The 27,016-nt window shown below is 41.5% G+C and overlaps 1 protein-coding gene across 8 annotated transcripts in view; it reads right to left on the bottom strand.

Moving 5' to 3' along the window:
• Positions 1-7,342: 7,342 nt before the first annotated feature.
• Positions 7,343-27,016, bottom strand: part of LOC135501735 (E3 ubiquitin-protein ligase UBR4-like) — a 61,573-nt gene continuing 41,899 nt past the window's right edge. For all 8 annotated transcript variants that reach the window (XM_064793992.1, XM_064793994.1, XM_064793997.1 and 5 more), the window contains 27 exons: positions 26,598-26,902; positions 25,642-25,906; positions 24,887-25,215; positions 24,593-24,701; positions 23,990-24,361; positions 23,431-23,605; positions 22,925-23,068; positions 22,588-22,744; positions 21,822-22,045; positions 21,311-21,606; positions 17,517-17,670; positions 17,105-17,320; positions 16,407-16,642; positions 16,000-16,125; positions 15,633-15,823; positions 15,313-15,385; positions 14,824-14,933; positions 14,324-14,549; positions 14,099-14,188; positions 13,790-13,912; positions 13,280-13,413; positions 12,469-12,789; positions 12,213-12,297; positions 11,790-11,929; positions 11,175-11,268; positions 9,404-9,563; positions 7,343-8,230 (listed from right to left, as the gene is read on the bottom strand). In XM_064793992.1, coding sequence (XP_064650062.1) covers positions 8,169-8,230; positions 9,404-9,563; positions 11,175-11,268; positions 11,790-11,929; positions 12,213-12,297; positions 12,469-12,789; positions 13,280-13,413; positions 13,790-13,912; positions 14,099-14,188; positions 14,324-14,549; positions 14,824-14,933; positions 15,313-15,385; positions 15,633-15,823; positions 16,000-16,125; positions 16,407-16,642; positions 17,105-17,320; positions 17,517-17,670; positions 21,311-21,606; positions 21,822-22,045; positions 22,588-22,744; positions 22,925-23,068; positions 23,431-23,605; positions 23,990-24,361; positions 24,593-24,701; positions 24,887-25,215; positions 25,642-25,906; positions 26,598-26,902 — 4,917 coding nt within the window. In that variant the 3' untranslated portion in view covers positions 7,343-8,168. The remainder of the gene's footprint in view (positions 8,231-9,403; positions 9,564-11,174; positions 11,269-11,789; positions 11,930-12,212; positions 12,298-12,468; positions 12,790-13,279; positions 13,414-13,789; positions 13,913-14,098; positions 14,189-14,323; positions 14,550-14,823; positions 14,934-15,312; positions 15,386-15,632; positions 15,824-15,999; positions 16,126-16,406; positions 16,643-17,104; positions 17,321-17,516; positions 17,671-21,310; positions 21,607-21,821; positions 22,046-22,587; positions 22,745-22,924; positions 23,069-23,430; positions 23,606-23,989; positions 24,362-24,592; positions 24,702-24,886; positions 25,216-25,641; positions 25,907-26,597; positions 26,903-27,016) is intronic.

Here is a 27,016-nt window from a genome sequence, read left to right as displayed (position 1 = left end):
TGCGGATGCAGACCACTTTAAAATTACCTTGTACCCAGGTTTTAGAGGCTTTTCAGTCCTATACATTCATGCTCATTGATGGTCATATGGGTCCTGGATCCAAGGCCCCTTTTTGAGTTTGATGGCAGAATTTTGCAAAAATTTACCAAATATTTGAAAAACCATGAAGCGGTTGGAATTTTGAGCTGAATTTTTGCATGCAGCATCTTAGGACATCAACAACTACATTTGCAGTGTTTTTATTCATTTTTGATATATCGTGATACAAATTTGGACAATATCACTTCGGCCAAGGAATTTCCTGGACTGACAAAAGCCTGCCATGGACACCAGAATTGATAAACATCCAGGAAGGCAACTTCAATGAGATCACCCAGCTGTTTGTACCAACTGGTTTCTTTGTCCGCTCTTCAAAAACAAGGCAGCATTGGATCCGGTTGGTACAGAGGACAAGGGTACATCATCACAACCAAGGGACATCTTTCTCTCAATGGAGGACAATATTTAGTATCGACAAAACTATGATGTATTAAATGATTGACAAAACTATGATGTATTAAATGATCAACAAAACTATGATGTATTAAATGATTGGGGTACATAAGAAATATCTTCGATATCATCTGTATTGGGTCCAGTATAGGTATCCTTAAAAAAATTTTATCAATGGTCAAATAAAGACGCAGAAAGAAAATTGTAGTGCTTGTGATCTTAACCAAGGGAAACATGGAATGCATAGAAATGTAATACAGCAGAGAATTCAGTGTACATTAGCATAACTCTCAATAATATGATTATTGTATTCTGCAATTTTGATCAAGATCCTTTTCTTTCTTTCTTTCTTTTCTTTCTTTTCTTTCTAATGACAATCATTATGCATTTGAAGCTCTGATACACATAGAATCAAGATTATCAATAAATTAATCAAAGAACATAAGAAATATCATTGATATAGTTAACGATATAGTCTGTCATCTACTTTTGATACCCTGAAGTATTTGAGTAGATATAGATACAGAAAGATTACGCGGAAGCTGCTTTGGCAACCACGGGAAAGAAGGATGTATAAATGAATATATAGGATCCTGTCCACATAGTAAGATTACCAAAATTTTCCTTATCACACACAATGATGTGGACAGCAGTTCTGTTTATGCATCCAAGACAGGGGCTGGATTTTTATACGCAAACACGAAGTGTTTCTTATTACTTGACTTTAAAGATTCTGCCATCTCTTGGTGGCCTTGCTTATTTAATCAGAATGTGCTCTTTACGATCAAATATCATTAAAAAGGGATATTGATATTTTATAAAAATATTATTGCATAAGAACTATTATTGTTGTAATAGAAGATGTTTTGATTGAATGAAACTTCATTATGTAACATATTAAGGAAGATGAAGATGCAAAAAGAAACCAAATTGATGAGAAGCTACACCACGCGAAAGACACAAGACCAAATAAATAAGTTAGAGTGGCACCTTGTGTTAGGTTGATCGGTTATAACAGCCGAGAAGGCCGAGGTATACTTTTTCAGATCTGTACAGAAGACTAGAGCTTGCTTTTTGTCTTTTGTGGGTGTGTTTCCCCTGGCGGTCTGATAAGATATCTAGGCATAGTTTCAAGGCGAATCCACGACACTCTTTTTAACAACCACAAAAAAGACTCCTTTTTAACAAAATTATACTATACTTAGTCTATCATTCTATAAAAATCAACAAAAAACCCAAAAAATTATCCTTTTTGGTAGCATTTCAGAGGCGTTTTAGAACGTTAGTAGCTGACACCCCACCCTTACCCTTACCCACCGGAACGAACTTTACGAAGTAACCGTAGACAATCATTATCCCCTCGGGTTTTGTTTTTCAACTTTCAATAATCCTTTTCCAGCTTCATCTCCTCTGATACATCAGATACAGTGAATCCACCTTGGGAGAACATTGCATAACAAAGAGTACACTTTCTCATACATCCGATATCATTTTTCATGATATATTAATCAGTCCAATATCATTTTTCATGATATATAAATCAGTCCAACAAGTTATACTCTAAACCTTCTAGTAATGCTTGGTAAACAAGGGGTGGCCTTTCACTAAATGTCAAGTGCCCCATTTTATTTCAGCTTATTCTCCATATATCACCAAAAAACATTTTAAATCTATATTTTCCAATTCTACATTCATATCATTCAGGCAAAGAGTCCTGAGATGATAGAAATATGTGACATCACTGCAAGGTATCATAGCTGAGTCTTAGCCAATAGGCCGAGAATGCAGCTTAGAGAACTTATCCAAAACGAATCTTAGCCAATAGGCCGAGAAACTGAAATGGACCAGCAGTCAGGCAGCTAGTCCTGAGTTCCGAACTTTCTCAGTATTTGATCAAATGTAAATCAAACTCTCGCGTGGTTTGTGTTCTATTCAATAAACTATATTCTTGCAGCTTTATCTCTTCCAAAGTATCATATCCTTGACAATTGTTTAGTGGAATCATCATCCAATATACCATACAACTTTCTGATATAGTCAGTTTTTGATTTTGATGATATGTTAAAGTTTTGAATGATATATCAATATTTTTGATGATATGTCAATATTTTTGATGAGATTATGTTGGTACTTGAATACATATGGCTCATCTAGACCCCCTATACTTCATATAAACAATAAATTATAGCGGATTTCAATTAAATTTGACTTTCTTGGAGGGCCTTGCCATCAAAAGATTATGTAATCAGGATAGCTTTTGCATCTCCATCCTCAAACCTGAACTTTTATTATTCATTCAATAACTATCCCTCTTTTCAAAAAATTGTGTATTTCAGAGCAGCAGCATGTTTTCTGTGAGTTGCAAGATTATCTGTTCATTATCTTTTTGTAGTTTTATCACTTTCCAATTATGATGTTGGGCAGAAATAGCACTTAGCATGCTAAAGCTATTTCTAATTCAGTCAACTTTTTATACTAATGACCTATTGATATTTGAATGGTTCATGATTTATTCGATTGCTTGTAACACCTTCTTCTGTGACACCCATTATACCATTTCTCTTCTTCTTCCAGCATCCACTGGGGGCACATGTAGATGTATCCCTCTTTGATTGCCATCCATGATGTTCAAAACAAATAATTGAATTCTCTCCTAAACCTTTCATAAATGACATGGATTGGTGATAGGCCCTTGTCCTCTGTACCAACAGGATCCAATGCTGCTTTCAATATAACAGACAAAGAATCCAGTCAGAACAAATGACAGAGTTGATCTTGTCTTTTTTTAATAGCAAGATTCATTGGTGTTAAAGTAGAAAATGTCCTCTGGAAAAAGTCTCCGACCCTATTGTATTCTGACAAAATATGGCACTTCAGAGGCCATGACTGTCCATACCTTAGAGATCAAAAGTGCATTATAGAATCCTTTGTTCCCGGACATTTGGGACATTTCAAACGTCAACATAATCATGTACAATAGAAACAGTGCAAAACTTACTTTCCCAGGTTGTGGAAATTCTGGAATCAGTTTACAAGTGATGACAACAAGCTCTGTCCTCCGTACCAACCGGACCCAATGCTGCTTTCAACATAACAGACAAAGAATCCAAACGGAACAAATGGCAGGGTTGTTAACATCATTCTGTTTATGAAATAAAGGAGATTTGAAGTTCAAAGTATCGCTTTGGTATTGTCTCTAAATCAACTTAAAAGGATTAGCCCACAGATCATACAACGATTTGCTTCAAGGGGAATGATCCGGGCAAACGCCATGCGGTAAGAAATTGTTTTGTGTCCAAATTCAGAAGGATGGATATACCCACAACAACGATGGATCGGCATGCCTCTTCATGGTATTTTAAACATTGGGCATATTTTTGAAAAATTCTGCAATCAAACTCAAATGGTTATTTAGCATTGATATCAATATTTTTCGCTTTACCATCAATCATATTAAGTATCTATCACTACATTCCAAAATGTTCAGCATCTTAGCGTCGCTTGTGTTTGCCTTGAAAATCCATCCTAAAATGACACAAAATGATATATTGTTATAATTGATATCTAGACATGTCAGAACTAATAAAACACTGCCAATGTAGTTGTTGGTGTCCTAAGATGCTGCATGCAAAAATTCAGCTCAAAATTCCAACTGCTTCATGGTTTTTCAAAAATATGGTAAATTTTTGTGAAATTTTGCCATCAAACTCAAAAAGGGGCCTTGGATCCAGGGCCTATATGACCATCAATAAGCATGAATGTATAGGACTGAAAAACCTCTAAGACCTGGGTACAAGGTATTTTTAAAGTGGTCTGCATCTGCAAACTGTGTGTGATATGATGCTGAAAATGCAGGATAATGATGATAGATACATAATATGATAGATGTTAAAGCAAAATTTTTATGTCAATATTGGTTTGGCAGTAATTCTTCAAAATATCACGAAAATGATATTCCTCTCAATCAACTAGACTTTGATGTTTTCACCCCAAATCTTGGTTCAGTACTCAGATTGACATTGTCTTCCATGTCATCAAGAAAATTTTCAAATTTTTTTGATATTTTGAGAATATGTCCAAGTTGTAATTTCGTGATATTAAGAAGAATAAATGGTTATTTAGCACTGATATCAATATATTTCGCTTTACCATCAATAATATTAAGTATCTGTCATTATGTTCCAAAATTTTCAGCATCTTAGCGTCGCTCGTGTTTGCCTTGAAAATCCATCCTAAAATGACACAAAATGATATATTGTTATAATTGATATCTAGACATGTCAGAACTGATAAAACACTACCAATGTAGTTGTTAATGTCCTAAGATGCTGCATGCAAAAATTCAGCTCAAAATTCCAACCGCTTCATGGTTTTCAAAACATTTGGTAAATTTTTGCAAAATTTTGCCATCAAACTCTAAAAGGGGCCTTGGCTCCAGGTCAGAAGTGACTCTTCATGTACAAGAATGCACAGGACTGTAAAACCTCTTAGTCCTGGACACGAGGTATTTTTAAAGTGGTCAGCATCTGCAAACAAGCAACACTAAGATGCTGAAAATTAGGGAACTTAATGATGGATACATAATCTGATTGATGCTAAAGCAAAATATCGATATCAATGCTAATTAACCATTTATTCTTCTAAATATCACGAAATTTCAACTTACAAATGTTCACAAAATATCAACATTTTTGGAAAATTTTCTCGATGACATGGAAGACAATGTCAGTCCGAGTACTGAACCAAGATTTGGGGTGAAAACATCAAAGTCTAGTTGATTCAGAGGAATATCATTTTCGTGATATTTTGAAGAATTACTGCCAAACCACCATTGATATAAAAATTTCGCTTTAACATCTATCAGATTATGTATCTATCATCAATATCCCGCATTTTCAGCAACATATCACGCACAGTTTGCAGATGCAGACCACTTTAAAAATACCTTGTACCCAGGTCTTAGAGGTTTTTCAGCCCTATACATTCATGCTCATGGATGGTCATATAGGCCCTGGATCCAAGGCCCTTTTTTGAGTTTGTTGGCAAAATTTTGCAAAAACTTAACAAATATTTGAAAAACCATGAAGCGGTTGGAATTTTGATTTGAATTTTTGCAGGCAGCATCTTAGGACATCAACAACTACATTGGCAGTGTTTTATCAGTTCTGACATGTCTAGATATCAATTATAACAATATATCATTTTGTGTCATTTTAGGATGGATTTTCAGGGCAAACACAAGCGACGCTAAGATGCTGAAAATTTTTGAACATAATGATATATACTTAATATGATTGATGGTAAACCGAAATATATTGATATCAATGCTAAATAACGGTTTATTCTTCTAAATATCACGAAATTACAACTTGGACATATTCTCAAAATATCAACATTTTTTGAAAATTTTCTTGATGACATCGAAGACAATGTCAGTGTGAATACTGAACCAAGATTTGGGGTGAAAACGTCAAAGTCTAGTTGATTGAGAGGAATATCATTTTTGTGATATTTTGAAGAATTACTGCCAAACCAGTATTGATATAAAAATTTCACTTTAACATCTATCAGATTATGTATCTATCATCAATATCCCGCATTTTCAGCATCATATCACACACAGTTTGCGGATGCAGACCACTTTAAAAATACCTTGTACCCAGGTTTTGGAGGCTTTTCAGTCCTATACATTCATGCTCATGAGTGGTCATATAGGCCCTGGATCCAAGGCCTCTTTGTTGAGTTTGATGGCAAAATTTTACAAAAATTTACCAAATATTTGAAAAACCATGAAGCAGTTGGAATTTTGAGCTGAATTTTTGCATGCAGCATCTTAGGACATCAACACCTACATTGGCAGTGTTTTATTGGTTCTGACATGTCTAAATATTTATTATAACAATATATTTTTTGTGTCATTTTTGGATGGATTTTCAGGGCAAACTTGGTAGAGACGAGAAGCACTGTTCAGATGGTTTCCAAATTAAGCAATGTTCGTAATTTCGAGCACTTTGAATGCTATTTTAATTCCTTGATATTTCCAAAGGGGTATTGGCAATACAAGAAGAACTGCACATCATTGTGAAAGTCAACTCAAAATTGTCCTCTTTAACCGAGGACTGAAAAGGGGGCTAATGTAACCCGCTTCACCTTCCTGTTGACCTGATCACGTTGGGGATGCAGGTTACTGCATCCTTTGGAATTTAAAGGCCTTTTTTCCAAAATGGTAGGAGGCTCAAGAGCTGTATCCACCTTGTTAAATGCAGCGGAACATACACATTTGTGTTCAAGGTACAATCAACTTGGAACATCCTCCCCGAGCATCCCTGAGCATCCTTTAGAGAAAGAAGATTGGTGGTCCAGGATTAAGATTTGCAACGTTAAACTTAAAGGGGCAGTGGCATCGTCTTCACACGTTAAAATGCCAAAGGGGCTTGGCCACACTTATGGCATAGATGGCATTAGTGTGCACCATCAGGAAATCGCGAGGTTTCACCGGTGGGGATATTAGAGGGATACTTAGAGATCACTGTCTACATGATATGCGCAGCTACGACAGCCATTTACAACATGAATATTGTTATGGCCCCTTTAACATTTAAAGATAGGCCTGATGGAACATCTCAAAACTTCCAAAATGCCAAGAATGCTCACGTATAAGAAAGCGGCGCTTATTTTAACTCTCTTCTTCTCTTTCAGCTTTGAGAGGTGATAATGATGCCGAACATAAAAATTCCATTTCATCATAGGGAAAATGTTCTGACACTGGTGATATTGTCAATTTGGTTAAGAATTGGCAACCTGATCACTTATGAGATGTTCCCTAAACAAAACTAAATAAGTATTTTCTCAGTTACGATAATGACTTTATTCCACTTAATAATCAGAGTTACATTGTTACATACTGAATCTTCGATATCACTATGAAGTACGGTAAAATAATGCTAACTTAATCAAAAATATGCCAACTTTGCCACCCTGAAATGATCACGCAAAAGACAATAAGGGATACTGTCAAAAACTGTTTTTCTGGCAATGAAAGGAATTGTGCCACAACGATGACCTTCTTTGATAATAACCATCACCTTTTTCAAGGAACTAATTGGGCGTGAGATATGTTGGTTTTTTCCTCCGAAAATGGCTTCCAGCTGGCCCTTCCCTCAACAGAATACCAAACCAAAGTTGTGCTCAGTTACCATATTTGATAGTATTGAAAGCTTAAACCGTTTACCGACAGAGAGTCTTAGTCCGAATTCGGAATGAAAAACATCAAATTTCAACAGTTTTTAACATGACTGACCCTGTAATTTGAGTAAAAAGTACATTTTTTCACAAAAATCGCAGGGAATATGAAGGGAATCTTCAGTGACTACAAATTATAAACCGCTCATGTGAAGCAATTACATCAAATATGTTAAACATTTCAATAAACATAAATACAATTAGTTGTCCGTCACATCCAGAATAAAACAGATTGAACTTGTAAAAATTCTGTCATCTGCAGCTAGGAGTGTTAGTGAAAACTTGTTGGAATTAAACATGAGCGCATATTTTTGAAAAATTGTTCATCCCGAATTGATACTGAGATGAGTCCTCCTTGCTTTTTTCTTGTTTCATTCCCCTGCTTTATTCTGGATACAATGTTGTCCATTTCCACATAGCAACACACGTGTCGATTACACTGAAGCAAATAGGTCCCTCATGAATTTGTCTGGGTTGGGAATCTCCTCCAGTAGGCCTGGAATGTGAAGGGAAGAAACGAATTAGTACCTTGAAAATATTGATAAAATACTGACAGCCTTTTTTACCACAGTTCACAACCAACCGATTGTTAGAAAGCATGTTATCATTTTTGTTTATAACATCATGTAGACATGTCGTTTCATGTTGACATGTCGTTTCATGTTGACATGTCGTTTCATGTTGACATGTCGTTTCATGTTGACATGTCGTTTCATGTTGACATGTCGTTTCATGTTGACATGTCGTTTCATGTTGACATGTCGTTTCATGTAGACATGTCGTTTCATGTAGACATGTCGTTTCATGTAGACATGTCGTTTCATGTAGACATGTCATTCATGTAGACATGTCATTCATGTAGACATGTCGTTTCATGTTGTTTCATGTTGACATGTCGTTTCATGTTGACATGTCGTTTCGTGTTGACATGTCGTTTCATGTTGACATGTCGTTTCATGTTGACATGTCGTTTAATGTTGACATGTCCTTTCATGTAGACATGTCGTTTCATGTAGACATGTCGTTTCATGTTGACATGTCGTTTAATGTTGACATGTCCTTTCATGTTGACATGTTGTTTCATGTTGACATGTCGTTTCATGTTGACATGTCTTTCATGTTGACATGTCGTTTCATGTAGACATGTCATTCATGTAGACATGTCGTTTCATGTAGACATGTCATTCATGTAGACATGTCGTTTCATGTAGACATGTCGTTTCATGTTGACATGTCATTCATGTAGACATGTCGTTTCATGTAGACATGTCATTCATGTAGACATGTCGTTTCATGTAGACATGTCGTTTCATGTAGACATGTCGTTTCATGTAGACATGTCGTTTCATGTAGACATGTCGTTTCATGTAGACATGTCGTTTCATGTTGACATGTCATTCATGTAGACATGTCGTTTCATGTAGACATGTCATCATTCTGAGCTAATAAGCTTTCTAACAACCAGACTCAAGCAGGGATTTCAGTGTCACAGACATAAACAGCGTCCAGTTTACCAACAATATGGGCCTGCCCAATCTTTGTGGCATTGAACTTGGCTCTCTAACCTTATTGTTCCCATTGCCTCGAAGTGGAAAAAGGTACTCCTGACGTCAGATATAGGAGTTTGGAAGTAAAATTCCAATTCGATTGCCTGATGAATGATACGTACCCATGATGTCACAGAACTCCGTGAATGACTCGCACGGCAGGAGCTCATCCTCGTACATGTTGACGAGCTTATCTCCCGCGTCCAGCATGCTGCGGTCACTGTTGCGGATGTGTTCGGCGAGAGCCGTCGACCAGCATACGTCCGCTCCCACGTTGACGTTCTGGAATGAAATGTAAAGATTAGGAATTGACTAGCGCGACGTCTTCGGCTCCAAGGTGGAGAGCATATCACAGCAGTTCTATTCCACGTTGTACAGGATTAGGATCTTACGAGCAAGATATCTTCTATTACTGGAGCACAGGAGAGCATCCACAAACTAGACCGGAGGAGCCAGGTGACAATATACCGGCTTTGGACAGGACACTGCAGGCTTAACGAACACCTGTGGCGACTAGGAATACGAGAAATGGCCAACTGCGAGTTCGGCAACGGAGAACAGACCCCAGAGCACACCACTACTAGAGCTGGCACGCAGGAAGTTCCGGCCTGATGAGACAACACTCAAGATGAAGCTCTGGGGTATTGCTGATGACCTGAAGCGAACTACCCATTTTGTCAATGCATCCACACTGCAGATATGATATCTGCATGATCAACCGAACACTGAAGAAGAAGCTGGAGTGTTGAAGATCAAGAGTAGGTAGACCAGGGGATTCATTCAGGAAGTATGTGTACAAGTGTGTCTTTAAGATTCAAGACAAATATACAAATATACAATGATCTCGATCTTCATGTCAAGCTCTATCTCTTTACAACAGCAAGGCCTGCAGAAAAAGGAGATGGAAGCTCAGATAGCAGAAGGAAAGACGTCATCTAATTAACTATCAGAGCCCACTCATGTGCATATTCTGCTATCTGACCTTTAAGCTGTGTATCCATAGAGAGTTTTGACTTGTGGTGCTTTTCCAAATTCCAAGTTTGCATGTAGCCTTGTGACTAGCCAAATGAGCTTTTGCATGTAGCCTTGTGACTAGCCAAATGAACTTTTCCAAATTCCAAGTTTGCATGTAACCTTGTGACTAGCCAAATGAGCTTTTCCTAATTCCAAGTTTACATGTACCTTGTGACTAGCCAAATGAGCTTTTCCTAATTCCAAGTTTACATGTACCTTGTGACTAGCCAAATGAGCTTTTCCTGATTCCAAGTTTGCATGTAGCCTTGTGACTAGCCAAATGAGCTTTTCCAAATTCCAAGTTTGCATTTAACCTTGTGACTAGCCAAATGAGCTTTTCCAAATTCCAAGTTTGCATGTAACCTTGTGACTAGCCAAATGAGCTTTTTCTAATTCCAAGTTTGCATGTAACCTTGTGACTAGCCAAATGAGCTTTTCATAATTCCAAGTTTGCATGTAACCTTGTGACTAGCCAAATGAGCTTTTCATAATTCCAAGTTTGCATGTAACCTTGTCACTAGCCAAATGAGCTTTTCATAATTCCAAGTTTGCATGTAACCTTGTCACTAGCCAAATGAGCTTTTCATAATTCCAAGTTTGCATGTAACCTTGTGACTAGCCACACACAAAAAGAAGCTTTGTTTAGCTTGTTTGACATTCCCATTTGTGGTACCAGGATACATGGTCTGCAGACGATGAAAACATTGCCACAAGTTCACAAGGGAACAACCTATGACTACACAGCTTTATAAGGACTTCCCAGACATAGAACACACTCTTACACGTGTATTAAAGTAGCTCCTCAGCTTAAATGTACATGTATTTGTCACAAAGAGCAAAGCAACTCCTTGTACATGAACTATCAAACTGGAAGCTTACCTTGAATAGATAACTGTATATTCCATCCGCCAAGCAGAAGAACGCCAGCGTGGCTTTGTAGACCTCGTAGTGACGGATATTTTTATCACCGAGCCTGAAACAATAATAAACAGTGTTCACATTTAAGGCAACTAGAATAGAACTATGTTTCGACCTTTGGCTTCAGTGTAAATGCCCGTACACACCAAGAGGAAATAATTGGTTGGTTTATCAAGGCGTCAAAAGGGGTTTTTGACAGGGTAGTGGGTGACATTTCACACAAATCCATTGTACATGCGATCTTTGAACGTTATCCAACTTTCTGTACAGAGAACTCAAACCGGTTTTGGAGATCGTGGTCTTTATGCTTCTGTGCTGTGGAACGGTCTCCCCAAGTTTGTGAAACTCTCTCCAAACTCTGTCAAAAGTCAGCTTAAGATTGAGACTGGGTTGTTTTATGGTCACCTTGATCAGGCTTCGGAACGGCCAGTATACTTAGTGTTCATAATTAAGCTATGATCACTTGAAGTCATTGAGATGGCAATCCTATCAATTATGCTATGATTATTTTTGGTCAAAATGCCAAAAACACAAAAGAGGTAATGGTCTAAATAGAGCCTAAATATTTCAACTTACGATTTGCCTCCGCCGGGATTGGCCGACCTAGCCTGTGCCATGAACAGCAATCGTCCCAACACCTTCACGCGTACTTGTTTCCACCGGTCTCGACTGTAAATGTGGACCATCATCATAGTCCAGTAGAGTGGCGAGGCGATCTGAAGAAAAAGAAATTGATGAGCCACCAAAAAGGGTCCCGAATTTGTTTCCCGGTTAGTCCTGGTACACTCATGTGATCGAGTGGGCAAATCTTCAACAGCCAAGGTTTCCTCCAGAGTGTCCAGTTCCCTACTAATACATTACAATCACCTATAATTGTTTATGGAGATGATAACGTCAACTCAACATTTTTAGAAACGAACCATTGGTATCCTAAGTCTTGCTGGAATGGTTTGAAAAACTTTGGCAACTTTAATACACCTCGGAAATTTCAGATCTTACCTCAAATGCTCCCTCCACCCATTTATCTTTTGCCTGATCGAGGAACTGGGAGATGTTTTTCTCCTCTTTAGGCACAGACCGGGTCCTGAAATTAGAGGTACACGCATTCAAATTGACAATCAAATTGCAATTCATAAACTTTTCTGCTAGATAGGAGCTAAAGTGTATCCACCATCGAATAGAAATCCCCAGCATCTAACATTTTGTCTAAGCCAGCAGACGTTTCCCAAGAAAATATGCCGCCTTTCTCACTTACGTGTTCATAACATACAGCGCCATATGCATCATGTACGGTAACAAATGCATGTTACTCTCCCTGCCTCCTCCACCGCTCTCGTCACTGAATGACTTCTCGCCGGAATAACGTTGCAGCAACAACTTCAAGTCGTGGACCGTAAACGAATAGCTCGCGTCCCGCACTGCCGTACATTCCTGCAGATAGGTGTTGTGACGCGCCAAGCAGCTTGCGAATGCTGATTCTGGCACTTGTGGCCCCCAAAGCGGTAGCAGACCGTTGCATTTTGTGTTGGCATTCTGGAGGGCGGCACTTTCCCACTCCTCCCGACCTCTGGCATGCCTGTGATGATGAATTCAAATGTAAGAATTACTTTTCATTCAAAACGGTTGTGCATCCTCTTCAGTTCTGGTCAGTCCGGGTTCTTTCACAATGAACACAGTTGTAAGAGCTTTAGTTTTATAACAAAGGGCTTTTGGGGATTATCACAACGGTTATCCCTGACTCCTGAGGCTGTTTTGGGTGATAAGTTGGCCATGAGGGGAAATAAGTAGGGAAATGTAGTAGTTGCCCAGCTATAGAATAGAACCCACAACCTTTCCTTATAAGACTGACACACAAGGGAATCCCTGAGCAAACAGAATCAAATTCCACTTCTCTATTAAGGACACCCTCTCTAAAGACAATAGTTTTGGACTCAGTGGTTGTTTCCATCAAGTTTGACCTCTCTAATCAGGACACCTGTTTGTGAAGGACAGCACTTGTCAGTTCCGAGGGTGACCTAAATAGAGAAGTTCGACCGTACTGAAGAATTGATTATCATCTTCCTTACCTCACAGCAGCTAAATGGCAATCCACGTGCACCAGATTGAAGTGAGATACCGTGCAGTAACCCTGTGTCTTCCTCGGCTTATTCTCATACTCCTCAAGGTTGGCCCGCTTGGTGAATGTGTAGATGCCTAAAACCTGGACAAAGAAAGAAGAAAATAACCATCGGGAACTATCAGTAAGATAAGCTCATTAATCTTCAATGAATAGAGCAGTCTCTAAAGCTTGATTATCGGCCCGATTCCAGTCTGTTCTCAGACCTGCTTGTGTGGCCCTGAGACGCCAAGGGCTACGCTGGTGGGAGCCCTGGGTCCTGGAAGGTCAAGTGATGCCAGAAAGATCTTAGGCAAGGGTCCAGACTAGAGTAGACCCAAGTGTTGGTGATGATGCTTCAAGGAGGCAGCCCCTCCACTGACTCTTACCAGGCAGCTATGGGCCAACAACACATTCCGTCGCTACACAAATGAACAGGAACAAGAACCGGAACTATTAGAATGAGAAATAGACCACATACCTTGGTAGGCTGGTACCTATATCCCTCTCTGCATATACAACATGTCAGACCCGTTTCCTCCTTGAGGTCCTCCATTTGTTTCAGCACGGAGCCTTTCACCTTCACCTGGCCTTTCTCATTTGCCTGAAGATGGAGAGATAACCTGATCACTTTTTCAAGAATAGGAAATATTTGATCAGAAAACTTCTAATCTAATCGGAGCTGATCTCACACAACTGTTTATTGGGACATAACAAGTTGTCGCCAAACACATTTCATAGAGAAATAAATGCCACATGAACCGATTATGTTTAAAACACCTCGGCCTACCGTCATTCCTAAAGCCCCAAGCTCTTTCTGCCTCATCATCATGGCCAGACGCTTCTTCTCAGCCTTGGTCTGCTGCCGCACGTCCTCTATCTGAAAAAAGGGGTCAGCATATTGTGAGATTGGGTAGGCCAATCTTGAAATTTCACAGCCACATTTTTTTCAACAAGTATTTGCCATCAGGTTATTTGAACGTCCACTCCAGATCATCAAACAATTCCCACTCACTTTTGCTGCAACCTGGGGACTACCACGGAGTGCTTCCAGTAGATTCTCAGCCAGCGTCCCGACTCTCTCGTCGGACGAAACCTGCTCCAGCTTATGAAGGATGGATATACAATCGGCTATGACCAGCTGCGTGGGCTCATGGCCGCTACACAGACCGGTCAGGAGGCGTAGGGTGTAGCGTAGCGACGGCTTGGAGATGAATTCCTTCCAGTCTTCAGAGTCCGAGCTGCAAAAGGGACAAAAAAAGGAAGTCATAATGAAATGAGAACTGCCTCATTTATCAATTCAGTGTCAAATCTTGTTTACTTTTCCTGGTTAAATAGTAAACAATCCAGTCTTTGATACCGCAGCATGCCGGACTAAAAATCAGCTTTTCAGCACATTACACGAGAACTTTTCATCTCAACCCAAGAGAGGACCAAGTTCAAATGCCTCTCCTCTATTCAGGAATGGTCTGTTGACAGCACAGCTCGATACCATCGTACTAACGTCATACTTACGCCAGAAGTGTCTTGAATGTTGGGGCGTGAGTCTTGATGTAATCGACGGTCTTCTGTACGATGCCATGATGCATGATCATATCCTTCAACTTCTTTCCGTTGGCGTTCAACTGAAAACAACGACATGATTTGACTTACACACCATCAAATACCTGCCCTAAACTAGGAGGCTAGTTTCTTTCATATAGCCACTGGCATTCAACTGAAAACAACGACCTGATTTGACTTGTAGACCATCAGGTATTTGCTGGAAGGTTGTTTTGCGAGCACTTTTCATCAATTTCAAATCTTATTGCCTCACAACAAGCTTGCCCATGTCCACAAATGTCTCCCCCAGTAATTTTATCAGATCTGTCGAATCTTTCATCTTCCCCAGCAAAGGCTGATGCTGGTGAGATCTGAGAGGGACCACCACCCAGTCCTACGGAAACCACTCTGGACACTCTGGAGTTTCCAAAGGCAGAAAATGCAACGTCTTGGGCAACTTACCTCAATTCCAGCAGCTATCACGCAGAAACAATCCAAGTGAACCTCCTCATCCAGACTGTGTTCCGAATCAAACCTGGTGATAAAGATAAATATATTGTCCATTTTGTTATTCTATCTGAGTTGTGTGACTAATCTTAATGAAACTTTGAATGAAGATGCTGTTTTGTTATGCCAAAGACCGACTGTCTAGCATGAAGGAGAAAAAGAAGCTGAAATAACTCCCAAGAAGTTACACAAAACTCAGCCTCTAGGAATACATGTAGGATCTTTTCTCATCAGGAAAACGAATATGAAATCTTGCAAAAATTCACACAACTTACTTTTCAAAGTCTAGGTACGGCATGAAGTGTTTTATCAATGTCTGCATCTTGACCTGGTCGCCAAACGCCAGGAACGGAATCAACCTCATGAGGCCCTGGAGCACGCTCGAGTTGCTGCGGACAAACGTACTGTTGATGCGGTCGAGCAGGATCATCAGCTGGTCACAGTCGCCGCAGAGTTTTGAGAACTCCTAGAAAACGAAACGAAACGTATCAAGACCTCTGCTGTCAAAAGATGGTTATTTATATTACTGGCCTTGGGAGGTTGAATTGGACCTTTTTTGCCTTCATGTCCACAGCCACCAGAGGTCACTTATATACTGAACTAGAAATATGGTAATGATGGTTATAAGATGACCTAACTCACCCTGTATTCTTCTGGGCTGGCCTGACTGGCTTCAATCAGAATCGTCTCCATGCACTGTAGAATCTGTTCTGTCAGGGTCTGGCCCTTTGTTCCCGATCCTGTGCTCTCTTGTTCTGCCAGTAAAGCCTGAAACAAGGAAATGTTTGCATCAGTTTTTTCAGGGATGCTGGTATTTAGGTACTTAGGACTATTGCACACCGATGAGGCAAATAGAAGATCCCAAGTGTTTCAAAGAACTTGACTCCACAATATTTGTTATGGATAACAAAGTTTTTTTTAAATTTCCGATGAATATTTTTCGTGATTTTTATTTGGCGTATCCAGGTTATTCATTCGCAAAAATCTACCAAAATAAAGCGCTCATGAAAATTTCGTGGTTTACAGTACATGATGAAAAGGAAACTTACCAAGTTCAGAACTCTGAGCATGGCACTAATCGCCCTCAGCTCTGGTTTAATCAGATGGTGCCGGTTCACCCGGACCTTGAGGCAGTACGTGAACAACTTCAGCATGACCACTAGCAGCTGTTTCCCACGCACGAGATCACGGATGCCACCAAGCTTCTCCAGCATGACCTTCAAGCCATCGCCTTGTGACATCACGGTAGCCATTTTGTAGACTTCTTCATTGTCGACGTCGTCGTCTGGAAAAGTCAACAAATGTTTATTAGATTGCTTGAAGAATGTGAGGACTTTTCCCATGTTCTTCCCCAGTTTCTCTGGGACATTTTCATCCTCAGGCTGTGGGAGGATGTGGTGTAGGGTCTTTTAGTTTTGGTGAAGAGCCTGCTGCCCCGATTCTCTGCAGGCAGCTGTGCAATCCACAGTGTCCAGCGGGAAGGCAGCAGATGTTGGTGCATACCTTCTGCTCCCAGTTCAAATGTTATTCATAGTCTCCCACTTTGTGCGGCCAGGTTGCTCTGTCGGCATGGTGGAGGACTGTTCTGGCTTCCCAATGTTAGATAGTGGTTCCTCATCTGCAGGGCTTGCATTGCAAACCACCAAGCCACACTAAAATCAAGACCATGGACCACCTCCAACAAGCTCTAACAGCAGGCCTCAAGTGTGAACCACATGACCCACCGGGACCCTGATATCGGACCTACCTCCGCTAGTATCCAAACTGTTCACCATATCCTCCGTGGCGTCACCCAGCAGACCTCTCATGCGGTAGACGACCCTCATGGCCTCGCCCTCGCCGTGCTCCGACACCCAGATCTTCTTGTAGACATCCTTGACGGGCAGGTCCAGGCTGATGATCTTGTTGCACACCAACAGCTCCATGCCAGTGTCATCCTCCAAGAGGGCTACCAACTCACAATCTAAAATGGAAAGTGACACACTATAACATGGGTGGGCAGCCAACTCGCCATCTAAAATGAAAAGTGATACACTGTGAGTGTTCCATTGTCGATTGTTTATCCTGAGTAACTGACCCAGTGGAACTATGCTTCATTCACGAAACAATAACATTATCCGCCAGAAACAACTCATGCACAAGTGCTCCAAATCCCTTACCCTGGCATATTTTATTCTTGATATCCCTCATGAGTGGTCCGAGGCCAATTTCGTTCGAGCTGTACGGGTTGCCAAGCATGCGGCCCTGAAGGAAATCTTCCTGCTGCAGATCCTTCTCAAGTGAGATGAAGAACTCACCCACATCGTTCTCTTCCTACAAAATGAGTAAGAGAGTATAAGAAGGGAGTGTCTTTCATTGGTTTGGAGGAAAAAGGGAGACTCTTTCATTTGTTTGGAGGAAGAAATGATGGTGTTTTTTAGTTTAGAGGAAGAAAGGAGAGCCCTTCTCTGGTTTCAAGGAAGAATAGTTGGTGTTTCTTTGGTTTGGAGAAAGAAGGGAGAGTCTTTCTTTGGTTTGGAGGAATCAAAGATGGTGTTTCTTTAGTTTAGAGGAAGAAGGGACAGCCTTTCATTGGTTTGGAGGAAGAAATGATGGTGTTTCTTTAGTTTAGAGGAAGAAGGGACAGCCTTTCATTGGTTTGGAGGAAGAAATGATGGTGTTTCTTCAGTTTAGAGGAAGAAGGGAGAGTCTTTCTTTGGTTTGGAGGAAGAAATGATGGTGTTTCTTCAGTTTAGAGGAAGAAGGGAGAGTCTTTCTTTGGTTTGGAGGAAGAAATGATGGTGCTTCTTTAGTTTAGAGGAAGAAGGGAGAGCCTTTCATTGGTTTGGGGGAAGAAATGATGGTGTTTCTTTAGTTTAGAGGAAGAAGGGACAGCCTTTCATTGGTTTGGAGGAAGAAATGATGGTGTTTCTTCAGTTTAGAGGAAGAAGGGAGAGTCTTTCTTTGGTTTGGAGGAAGAAATGATGGTGTTTCTTCAGTTTAGAGGAAGAAGGGAGAGTCTTTCTTTGGTTTGGAGGAAGAAATGATGGTGTTTCTTTAGTTTAGAGGAAGAAAGGTCAGCCTTTCATTGGTTTTGAGGAAGAAATGATGGGGTTTCTTTAGTTTAAAGGAAGAAGGGACAGCCTTTCATTGGTTTGGGGGAAGAAATGATGGTGTTTCTTTAGTTTAGAGGAAGAAAGGTCAGCCTTTCATTGGTTTTGAGGAAGAAATGATGGGGTTTCTTAAGTTTAAAGGAAGAAGGGACAGCCTTTCATTGGTTTGGGGGAAGCAAAGATGGTGTTTCTTTAGTTTAGAGGAAGAAGGGACAGCCTTTCATTGGTTTGGAGGAAGAAATGATGGTGTTTCTTTAGTTTAGAGGAAGAAGGGACAGCCTTTCATTGGTTTGGAGGAAGAAATGATGGTGTTTCTTCAGTTTAGAGGAAGAAGGGAGAGTCTTTCTTTGGTTTGGAGGAAGAAATGATGGTGTTTCTTCAGTTTAGAGGAAGAAGGGAGAGTCTTTCTTTGGTTTGGAGGAAGAAATGATGGTGTTTCTTTAGTTTAGAGGAAGAAGGGACAGCCTTTCATTGGTTTGGGGGAAGAAATGATGGTGTTTCTTTAGTTTAGAGGAAGAAAGGTCAGCCTTTCATTGGTTTTGAGGAAGAAATGATGGGGTTTCTTAAGTTTAAAGGAAGAAGGGACAGCCCTTCATTGGTTTGGGGGAAGAAATGATGGTGTTTCTTTAGTTTAGAGGAAGAAGGGACAGCCTTTCTTTGGTTTGGGGGAAGAAATGATGGTGTTTCTTTAGTTTAAAGGAAGAAGGGACAGCCTTTCTTTGGTTTGGGGGAAGAAATGATGGTGTTTCTTTAGTTTAAAGGAAGAAGGGACAGCCCTTCATTGGTTTGGGGGAAGAAATGATGGTGTTTCTTTAGTTTAAAGGAAGAAGGGACAGCCTTTCTTTGGTTTGGGGGAAGAAATGATGGTGTTTCTTTAGTTTAGAGGAAGAAGGGACAGCCTTTCTTTGGTTTGGGGGAAGAAATGATGGTGTTTCTTTAGTTTAGAGGAAGAAGGGAGAGCATTCCATTGGTTTGGGGGAAGAAATTATGGTGTTTCTTTAGTTTAGAGGAAGAAAGGTCAGCCTTTCATTGGTTTTGAGGAAGAATGATGGGGTTTCTTAAGTTTAAAGGAAGAAGGGACAGCCTTTCATTGGTTTGGAGGAACAAATGATGGTGTTTCTTTAGTTTAGAGGAAGAAGAGACAGCCATTCTTTGGTTTGGAGGAAGAAATTATGGTGTTTCTTTAGTTTAGAGGAAGAAGTGACAGCCTTTCATTGGTTTGGAGGAAGAAATGATGGTGTTTCTTTAGTTTATAGGAAGAAGGGGCAGCCTTTCTTTGGTTTGGAGGAAGAAATGATGGTGTTTCTTTAGTTGAGAGGAAGAAGAGACAGCCTTTTATTGGTTTGGAGGAAGAAATGATGGTGTTTCTTTAGTTGAGAGGAAGAAGAGACAGCCTTTTATTGGTTTGGAGGAAGAAATGATGGTGTTTCTTTGGTTTAGAGGAAGAAGAGACAGCCTTTCATTGGTTTAGAGGAAGAAATGATGGTGTTTCTTTAGTTTAGAGGAAGAAGGGACAGCCTTTCATTGGTTTAGAGGAAGAAATGATGGTGTTTCTTTAGTTTAGAGGAAGAAGGGACAGCCTTTTATTGGTTTGGGGGAAGAAATGATGGTGTTTCTTTAGTTTAGAGGAAGAAGAGACAGCCTTTCATTGGTTTGGAGGAAGAAATGATGGTGTTTCTTTAGTTTAGAGGAAGAAGAGAAGCCTTTTATTGGTTTGGGGGAAGAAATTATGGTGTTTCTTTAGTTTAGAGGAAGAAGAGACAGCCTTTTATTGGTTTGGAGGAAGAAATGATGGTGTTTCTTTAGTTTAGGGGAAGAGGGGACAGCCTTTTATTGGTTTGGAGGAAGAAATGATGGTGTTTCTTTAGTTTAGAGGAAGAAGAGACAGCCTTTTATTGGTTTGGAGGAAGAAATGATGGTGTTTCTTTAGTTTAGGGGAAGAGGGGACAGCCATTCTTTGGCTTTGAGGAGGTAATGATGGCTTTCCTTGGTTTAGAGGAAGAAGGGACAGCCTCTCATTGGTTTGGAGGAAGGAATGATGGGGTTTCTTAAGTTTAGAGGAAGAAGGGACAGCCTTTCATTGGTTTGGAGGAAGAAATGATGGTGTTTCTTTAGTTTAGAGGAAGAAGAGACAGCCTTTCATTGGTTTGGAGGAAGATGGGACAGCCTCTCATTGGTTTGGAGGGAGGAATGATGGGGTTTCTTAAGTTTAGAGGAAGAAGGGACAGCCTTTCATTGGTTTGGAGGAAGAAATGATGGTGTTTCTTTAGTTTAGAGGAAGAAGGGACAGCCAGTCTTTGGCTTTGAGGAAGTAATGATGGCGTTTCCTTGGTTTAGAGGAAGAAGGACAGCCATTCCTTGGCTTTGAGGAAGAAATGATGGCTTTGACGTGGTTTAGAGGAAGAAGGGACAGCCTATCTTTGGCTTTGAGGAAGAAATGATGGCTTTTACTTGGTTTAGAGGAAGAAGGGACAGCCTTTCATTGGTTTGGAGCAAGAAATGATGGTGTTTCTTTAGTTTAGAAGAAGAAGGGGCAGCCTTTCATTGGTTTGGAGGAAGAAATGATGGTGTTTCTTTAGTTTAGAGGAAGAAGAGACAGCCATTCTTTGGTTTGGAGGAAGAAAGAACTGTCATACTTTGGCCTTAAGGAAGAAATGATGGTGTTCCCAAACCTTTAACTTATTTTCGGTATTTTTTGGTATCAGGATAACTGCACAGGAGACAATGGCAACAAGTCCTCTCATTGGGTACATGTCTCATCCCATCATATGACTCATTTGAATGGAGAAGACAAGATTCGCACTGTACCAAACAAGATTTCTTTGCAACACCCTGTTAAAAAAGAAACAACCTCGACTCACAGGATAGATAATGCTGCACAATCTCTCGAAGATAAACACTGGCGACCTCAAGTCGTCGATGGGGTACTTCTTCACAGTGTCGATGCAGACGGCCATGAATTCCTTCGTCTCCGACTCCGTGCCCGTCGTCATGTCCTCCAGCATGTCCAGCAACTTATCCTGCGTCTCGTCGATCAATTTCGTCCTCTGCACGACCAATTTCTTCAGGGAGAGGTAACCGTTGAGGACGGTACCGACCAGTTTGTTCTTGTAGTGGTGCTTGATTTTCTCTTGCTCAACGAAGGATGAGAGCAAATCTGGAAGAAGCAAACAACGGATGCCGATTCTTATAAATCTGAGGGAATTAGGAGAAATTATTTCGAATTTCATCTCCCAAAATGTAACAGATTGCAAAATGATTACACCGTGTCAAATCTTTCCCTGTGTTGTAACTAATTTATGATGTGGTTTTTTGACTAACTGCGACAATTTCCTGTCTTATGAATCCGGGGGAATTTGAAGAAATACCTACCTGTCAGCGCCCTGAGTGCATATCCCAGGTTCAAATCCGAGCTGAGCGTCGTCTCCTCCATGACCAACAACTTGTCGATTTCAATGTTGATGAGGTTTCCGATGCGTGGTAGGATGCCCTTGATGGCCAGGTAGTACTTCCAGTGGGCGGGTGCTATCAGACGCTTGTAGAGGGCGAGGAATTCGGCCGCACTTTCACCACAGCGGCAGAGCTCCTCCAAATAGCTGAAACAAACATCAAGTTCAGATAACAAGTCAATCAAGTCACAATAGACATGCCCTCTGCTTCACGTAAGCTGTGCAGGGCATCCGCTCTGGTGCTGGGTAAGCTGCGTGCACATAGCTTCGAAGGTTGCCGCAAAACATTCGACAATCCTGCTGAGTGAAAGGTTCCCTCACACGAAGGTTGCGTAGATTGTTGTCACAACACTCGTGGAACCTACGCAAACAGTTGTGCAAAAGTATAACATAAATGGCTTGAGGGATGTCTATGGTGTTTGAGGGTGTAGTTCCAAATGATCTGGATGGAATCTGCAGTAATGTCAGTCACATTGGAAAACATCAAACTTTGGCACAGACATCTTGTAACAAAACTTCTTCTGCATTCAGGCTAGTAGGCCTACCATTGACACCGGGATATCCAAGGATACAGCTCTGGGCAATCTCCAAGCAGATCAAGAGATAGCTGCTGCTCAGAGGAGTCTACTGTGGACTCCCATTGGACAAGCAAGTCAAGCATGTCCTGGTTTTTACAGATTTGTCCCTACCTTGTTAGAAGGTCAAGCATCTCCTGCTTGCGGCTCTGTGTCTGGCAGATGGACTCGATGATGTTGCTGGCCGTTTGCCGGGCAGCCCTGGAGGATCCCGAGAACAAGGCGTGACGCATCCATGTGTTCGACACCAACTTCAGCGGGATAAGGTTCTCTGAAATACCACATGATTTACAATGAACTTTCATGGGAGTCGCTGTATGCAAATTAACTTTGGTGACTGTTGGAAACTGGCAAAGTCTTTGAAACGAAAATATTTTAAGGCAAATGAAATTTTTTTGGTGACGTTAAAATCTCCCGAAGTCAGAGTGTTGCTGATGAACTGATGACGTACCTTTTGTGACCTTTGACCTCCAACGTCTGCCATACTTTTCCATCAGGTACTTGTTGCGTATCTCACGTCTCTCCTCTTTGTCCTTCTTCTTGGGTGTAGATGGCGTCGCTGATTTATTGTTTGGGGCAGTCGATTCGACAGCAACTGAAAAGAGCATTGATACTGTGAACCTGCGTATGACTTCTTCAAAAGCCCTTTATGCTGTACGGTTGTACTGTTTCAAAGTGCTTTACACTTATTCCTCAGCCGAATCCAGAAACTGGGGTATTGGGTACCTCGCTGGCAGAGGTGGTCAAATGTGAATGCCGGTCCTGAATGCTGAATACATGCAGCTAGGACATGTGATACTCCCCCGAGGAGTTGAGCGTGAAGCTGCAGTGTATAGGCCTATCAGCTAGGATAATCATACGTCAAACGCAGCTGAGCACTCACTCGTTGCTTCTTGAAAAGTGCGCGATAACAAATTTGGAATAAGAATATTATCATCGTCATAAAATACAACTAACCCTTGATTGGCATTTTATCCTTCCACGCCTGGTACGAACAGTCTTGATCCCCCTCCAGCCAACCTCGGGCGCTGATATGCAGCTCCTGGGCTGCAGCGTAGACGCTACTTATAGAATCTACCGTCTTGTCACTGGCCGCTGCATCTTTGGGCTTCTTCAGTGGTACCTGGTTTACCTGTCGGAGATGATGAAAAAAGGAGATGTTACACAGGAGTTTACCTCATGAAAATACGTAGCCTGCTCTGGGGAAAGTAGGCATTGTTCAAATGGAGAAGAGGGAAAAAAGGGGAAAGCAAGTTCAAAAGGCTATTTTACCTGTATGAATTAACCAGTTGTTTGATCGGTATCTCAGAGCTGGATTTAAGGAGATTGGTGGGTTTGTATAGATTTTAAGTCTCTGGATTTTCCCACGTGACTGCATTTCTTACTGCTTTCTCAGTTAGTTGTCAAGTGAACAACTGACATATTCATGACCTTAACCTCCACCGACTGATCGAACAGAAACTTCTAGAATCTGTACAGATTAGGCGGCATCAACTAAGGATGAATAGAACCCTACCTCAGGCTTGATGATGTGGTGCAGAATCCGCAAACATGGGAGCGTAATCGTCTCCATAATCACAGGATTCTTAATCTCCATGCTCATCAAGAACAGCTTCAGAACACAGCGAACACGAAGCTCCCAGCAGCTGTCTTCACGCTGGATCCCAGAGGCCAACAGCAACATCTCGTGGCGGACAGATGCGCCGAGATCTGGATTGGCAAGATGTCCACGCATCGCCGCTTTGATTCGGTCCATTAGCATCTCAGAAAGCATCTCAGTTGAGTTGTTGTTGTCCTTTGTGAGGAGGCAGAGGAGTTGCCTGACGTCTGCTCTCACTGATGCTGTGCCGCGGTGCATGTTGTATTCAACCAACTCCTTGATAAGACCCTAGGAAGAAAAATAGAAATATTTCTAATCAATGTTTTTTTCCAATTATTGATGTCTTTTCTCAAGAGGCAGGGTGGTTGTCTGACATCTGCTTGCACTGATGCTGTGCCGCGGGGCATGTTGTATTCAACCAACTCCTTGATATGTCCCTAAAAATCATACAATGATATTCAAATCGATGTCTCTCCAACTTGACCTCTCAGAATCTTTTGAACAAATTTTCAATCTCACCTGTGCACAGAGCAACTGCCTGATGTTGGCATTTGTAGCCAGGGCTCGCAGGAGCGTGATGCAGTGTTCCACTGTAGCTGCTGCACACCCATAACACCTTCCAGCCGACCTGGAAAAGAATTGGACATAACATTAAGCTGGAACATAATACATGAGAGATTAACTGCAGCAGGCCAACATCAACAACAGCAACTGATAGCCCAGGAAGGCTGGGTCATAACGGATGCAAACAGCAACACCACTCATAGATACTCACACTAACTACACAGAAATGCTACACGGAGTAATACTAACCTTTGCAGCCTGGGGTAATTGCAATCAGGAGCCTCAGCCACGCGGCCCATCCCGACACCCAGCATCCCCACATCAGGAGTAGCAGGTGTGGTCGCTGGAGTCAAGGCAAGAGCAGCAGCCAGCGCAGCCTCCTTCTGCTGACGATCGTATTCAACCAACTCCTTCCGGGACGCCAGAACCTTCTGGATAATCTTGCTCAAGTCGTCGAACGACGCTTTGCAGTCTCCGCAGTAGCGCTGTGCGAGTTGCTGGATTGCTTTGTTGACATTGCTGGCGCCTGTTGTTGGTGGGGTCGTCCCAGTCGCTGCCTGGACACTTGGGGGCATCTCCTAGAGAAACGATTCAAATATGTAATGGTACTGCTGTGGGCATAAAATAAGTATCGTAATAACCAAGTTGATGTTATGCGTTGAGAGTACACGAGAAGCTAGGGTCTCGAATTCTGCCAATCTTGCATGCTACTGTCAACCCAGTGGTATCTTTTACTTGCCCTGGCATATACACTTACGGACCATATCTTTTGGTCTCATCGGAAAGACCCTCATTGATTTATCTTAACTGAGCCACAAACTTTGCTGTGAAGAGCCACAAAAGCCACAGCTAGAATTACAACTTTGGGTTCTACCCAGAATCAAAACCAGGCCTACAGTGTTAACCACTCTAGACTCCTCTTACACACGATCTATCAGAGCAAAGTATGTAGCAACTTTTGAGAAAAACAACAAATATCATCGAGCATGTTATCAAAAGTTTACCATTATCTTATCCCCAGTGTGCTCATTTATCCGTATCAGTAGCGTCTCGAGGGCAGGACGATGCAGCTGCAGCTGTTTATAAGACCTATCCGCCTTCTCCAACAACGTGTTAATCGTATTGATGGCCTTCTTCCGATCTTCCTCATTCTCGATCGGATCGACAGCGCAGCACGGTCTCGCGTGGAGCGTGTAATCAAACTTGGCATACTTGCAGAAGCCGCATGCATTGCAGAGGAAGGGGTCCTTCTCATCGTAGTTGATGGCTCTGAAAATAGGAACGGAAGACTTAACATTAGGCCTTCTGTAATAACAGAGAGGTCAAAAGTCTCCTTTGGCCGCGAGGCCTATTTCTTATCAGGACACCTTTTTTATCAAGGACTGCATTTGTCTATCTAAAGGTTGTCCATAACACCTTCAGCGCCGAACCACGTAGATCTACCTTGCCCAAAACCACCCCTCTTTGAGCTGGTTATCGGAGTCTCATGGACTTCATGAAAGAACTACGCCATCGCCATCTTCAGGGCAAGGTAGGAACTACGTGGTCCAAATCCCCTCCCCTTTGAGCTGGTTATCGGAGTCTCATGGACTTCATGAAAGAACTACGCCATCGCCATCTTCAGGGCAAGGTAGGAACTGAAAAGAACAAACGGTCTTTGCCCGGCATTTTCAGTTCCTAACTTGCCCTGAAGATGGCGATGGCGTAGTTCTTTCATGCAGTCCATATGAGACTCCGATAACCAGCTCAGTTGGGCCACGTAAATCTACGTGGTTTACTGTGAAAAAGGAGAAGTTGTGAGAAATTCCTTTCCATGAGTCTGCGGTGTTTATTCACTGTTGTTTCCTTTCATGCACTTTCAGACACGGGTGTTAAGAGAGATTCTACTGTATCATAAGGTGTTTTTGTTTTCTTTTGAATATCTTAGCAAGTAACTTTCCCAAGTAGAATGACCTCTCACCTGCACTTGTGGCACTGGAATACGTTCTCCCCACAATTGCTGCAGACCCCTGGATTTGCTGGGACAGACGCGCTACATCGGGGGCACTGAAGTGTCTCGGCAGATGCTTGGAAGTTATCGTAGAAGTCAGCGTACTCGATCATAAGGTTACACGCAACAATTGGCAATGGAAATTCGACCTTGACGTCTGTCTGACCAGCAGTCAAGGTCACCTTTTTGGCCTTGTGCCAGAGTCCAGGCCGATTCTTGAGCTCCACGACCGCCTGCACTGATCGGTTGTTGTAGAATACATTGATGGTTCTTACCTGGATAACGAAGGAGGCACAAATTAGGACCGGATCACATTGAAAATAAACTGGAGTTTAGATAGCTCTCCTTAAATGGGAGACAGCCCACCACTCTCCCTTGTATTCCAACTC

Source organism: Lineus longissimus, chromosome 17 (assembly GCF_910592395.1).
Source record: "Lineus longissimus chromosome 17, tnLinLong1.2, whole genome shotgun sequence".
Taxonomy (NCBI): Eukaryota; Metazoa; Nemertea; class Pilidiophora; order Heteronemertea; family Lineidae; genus Lineus; species Lineus longissimus.
The sequence above is the reverse complement of the archived record's forward strand: the minus strand, read 5'-3'. Positions and strand labels throughout refer to the sequence as shown.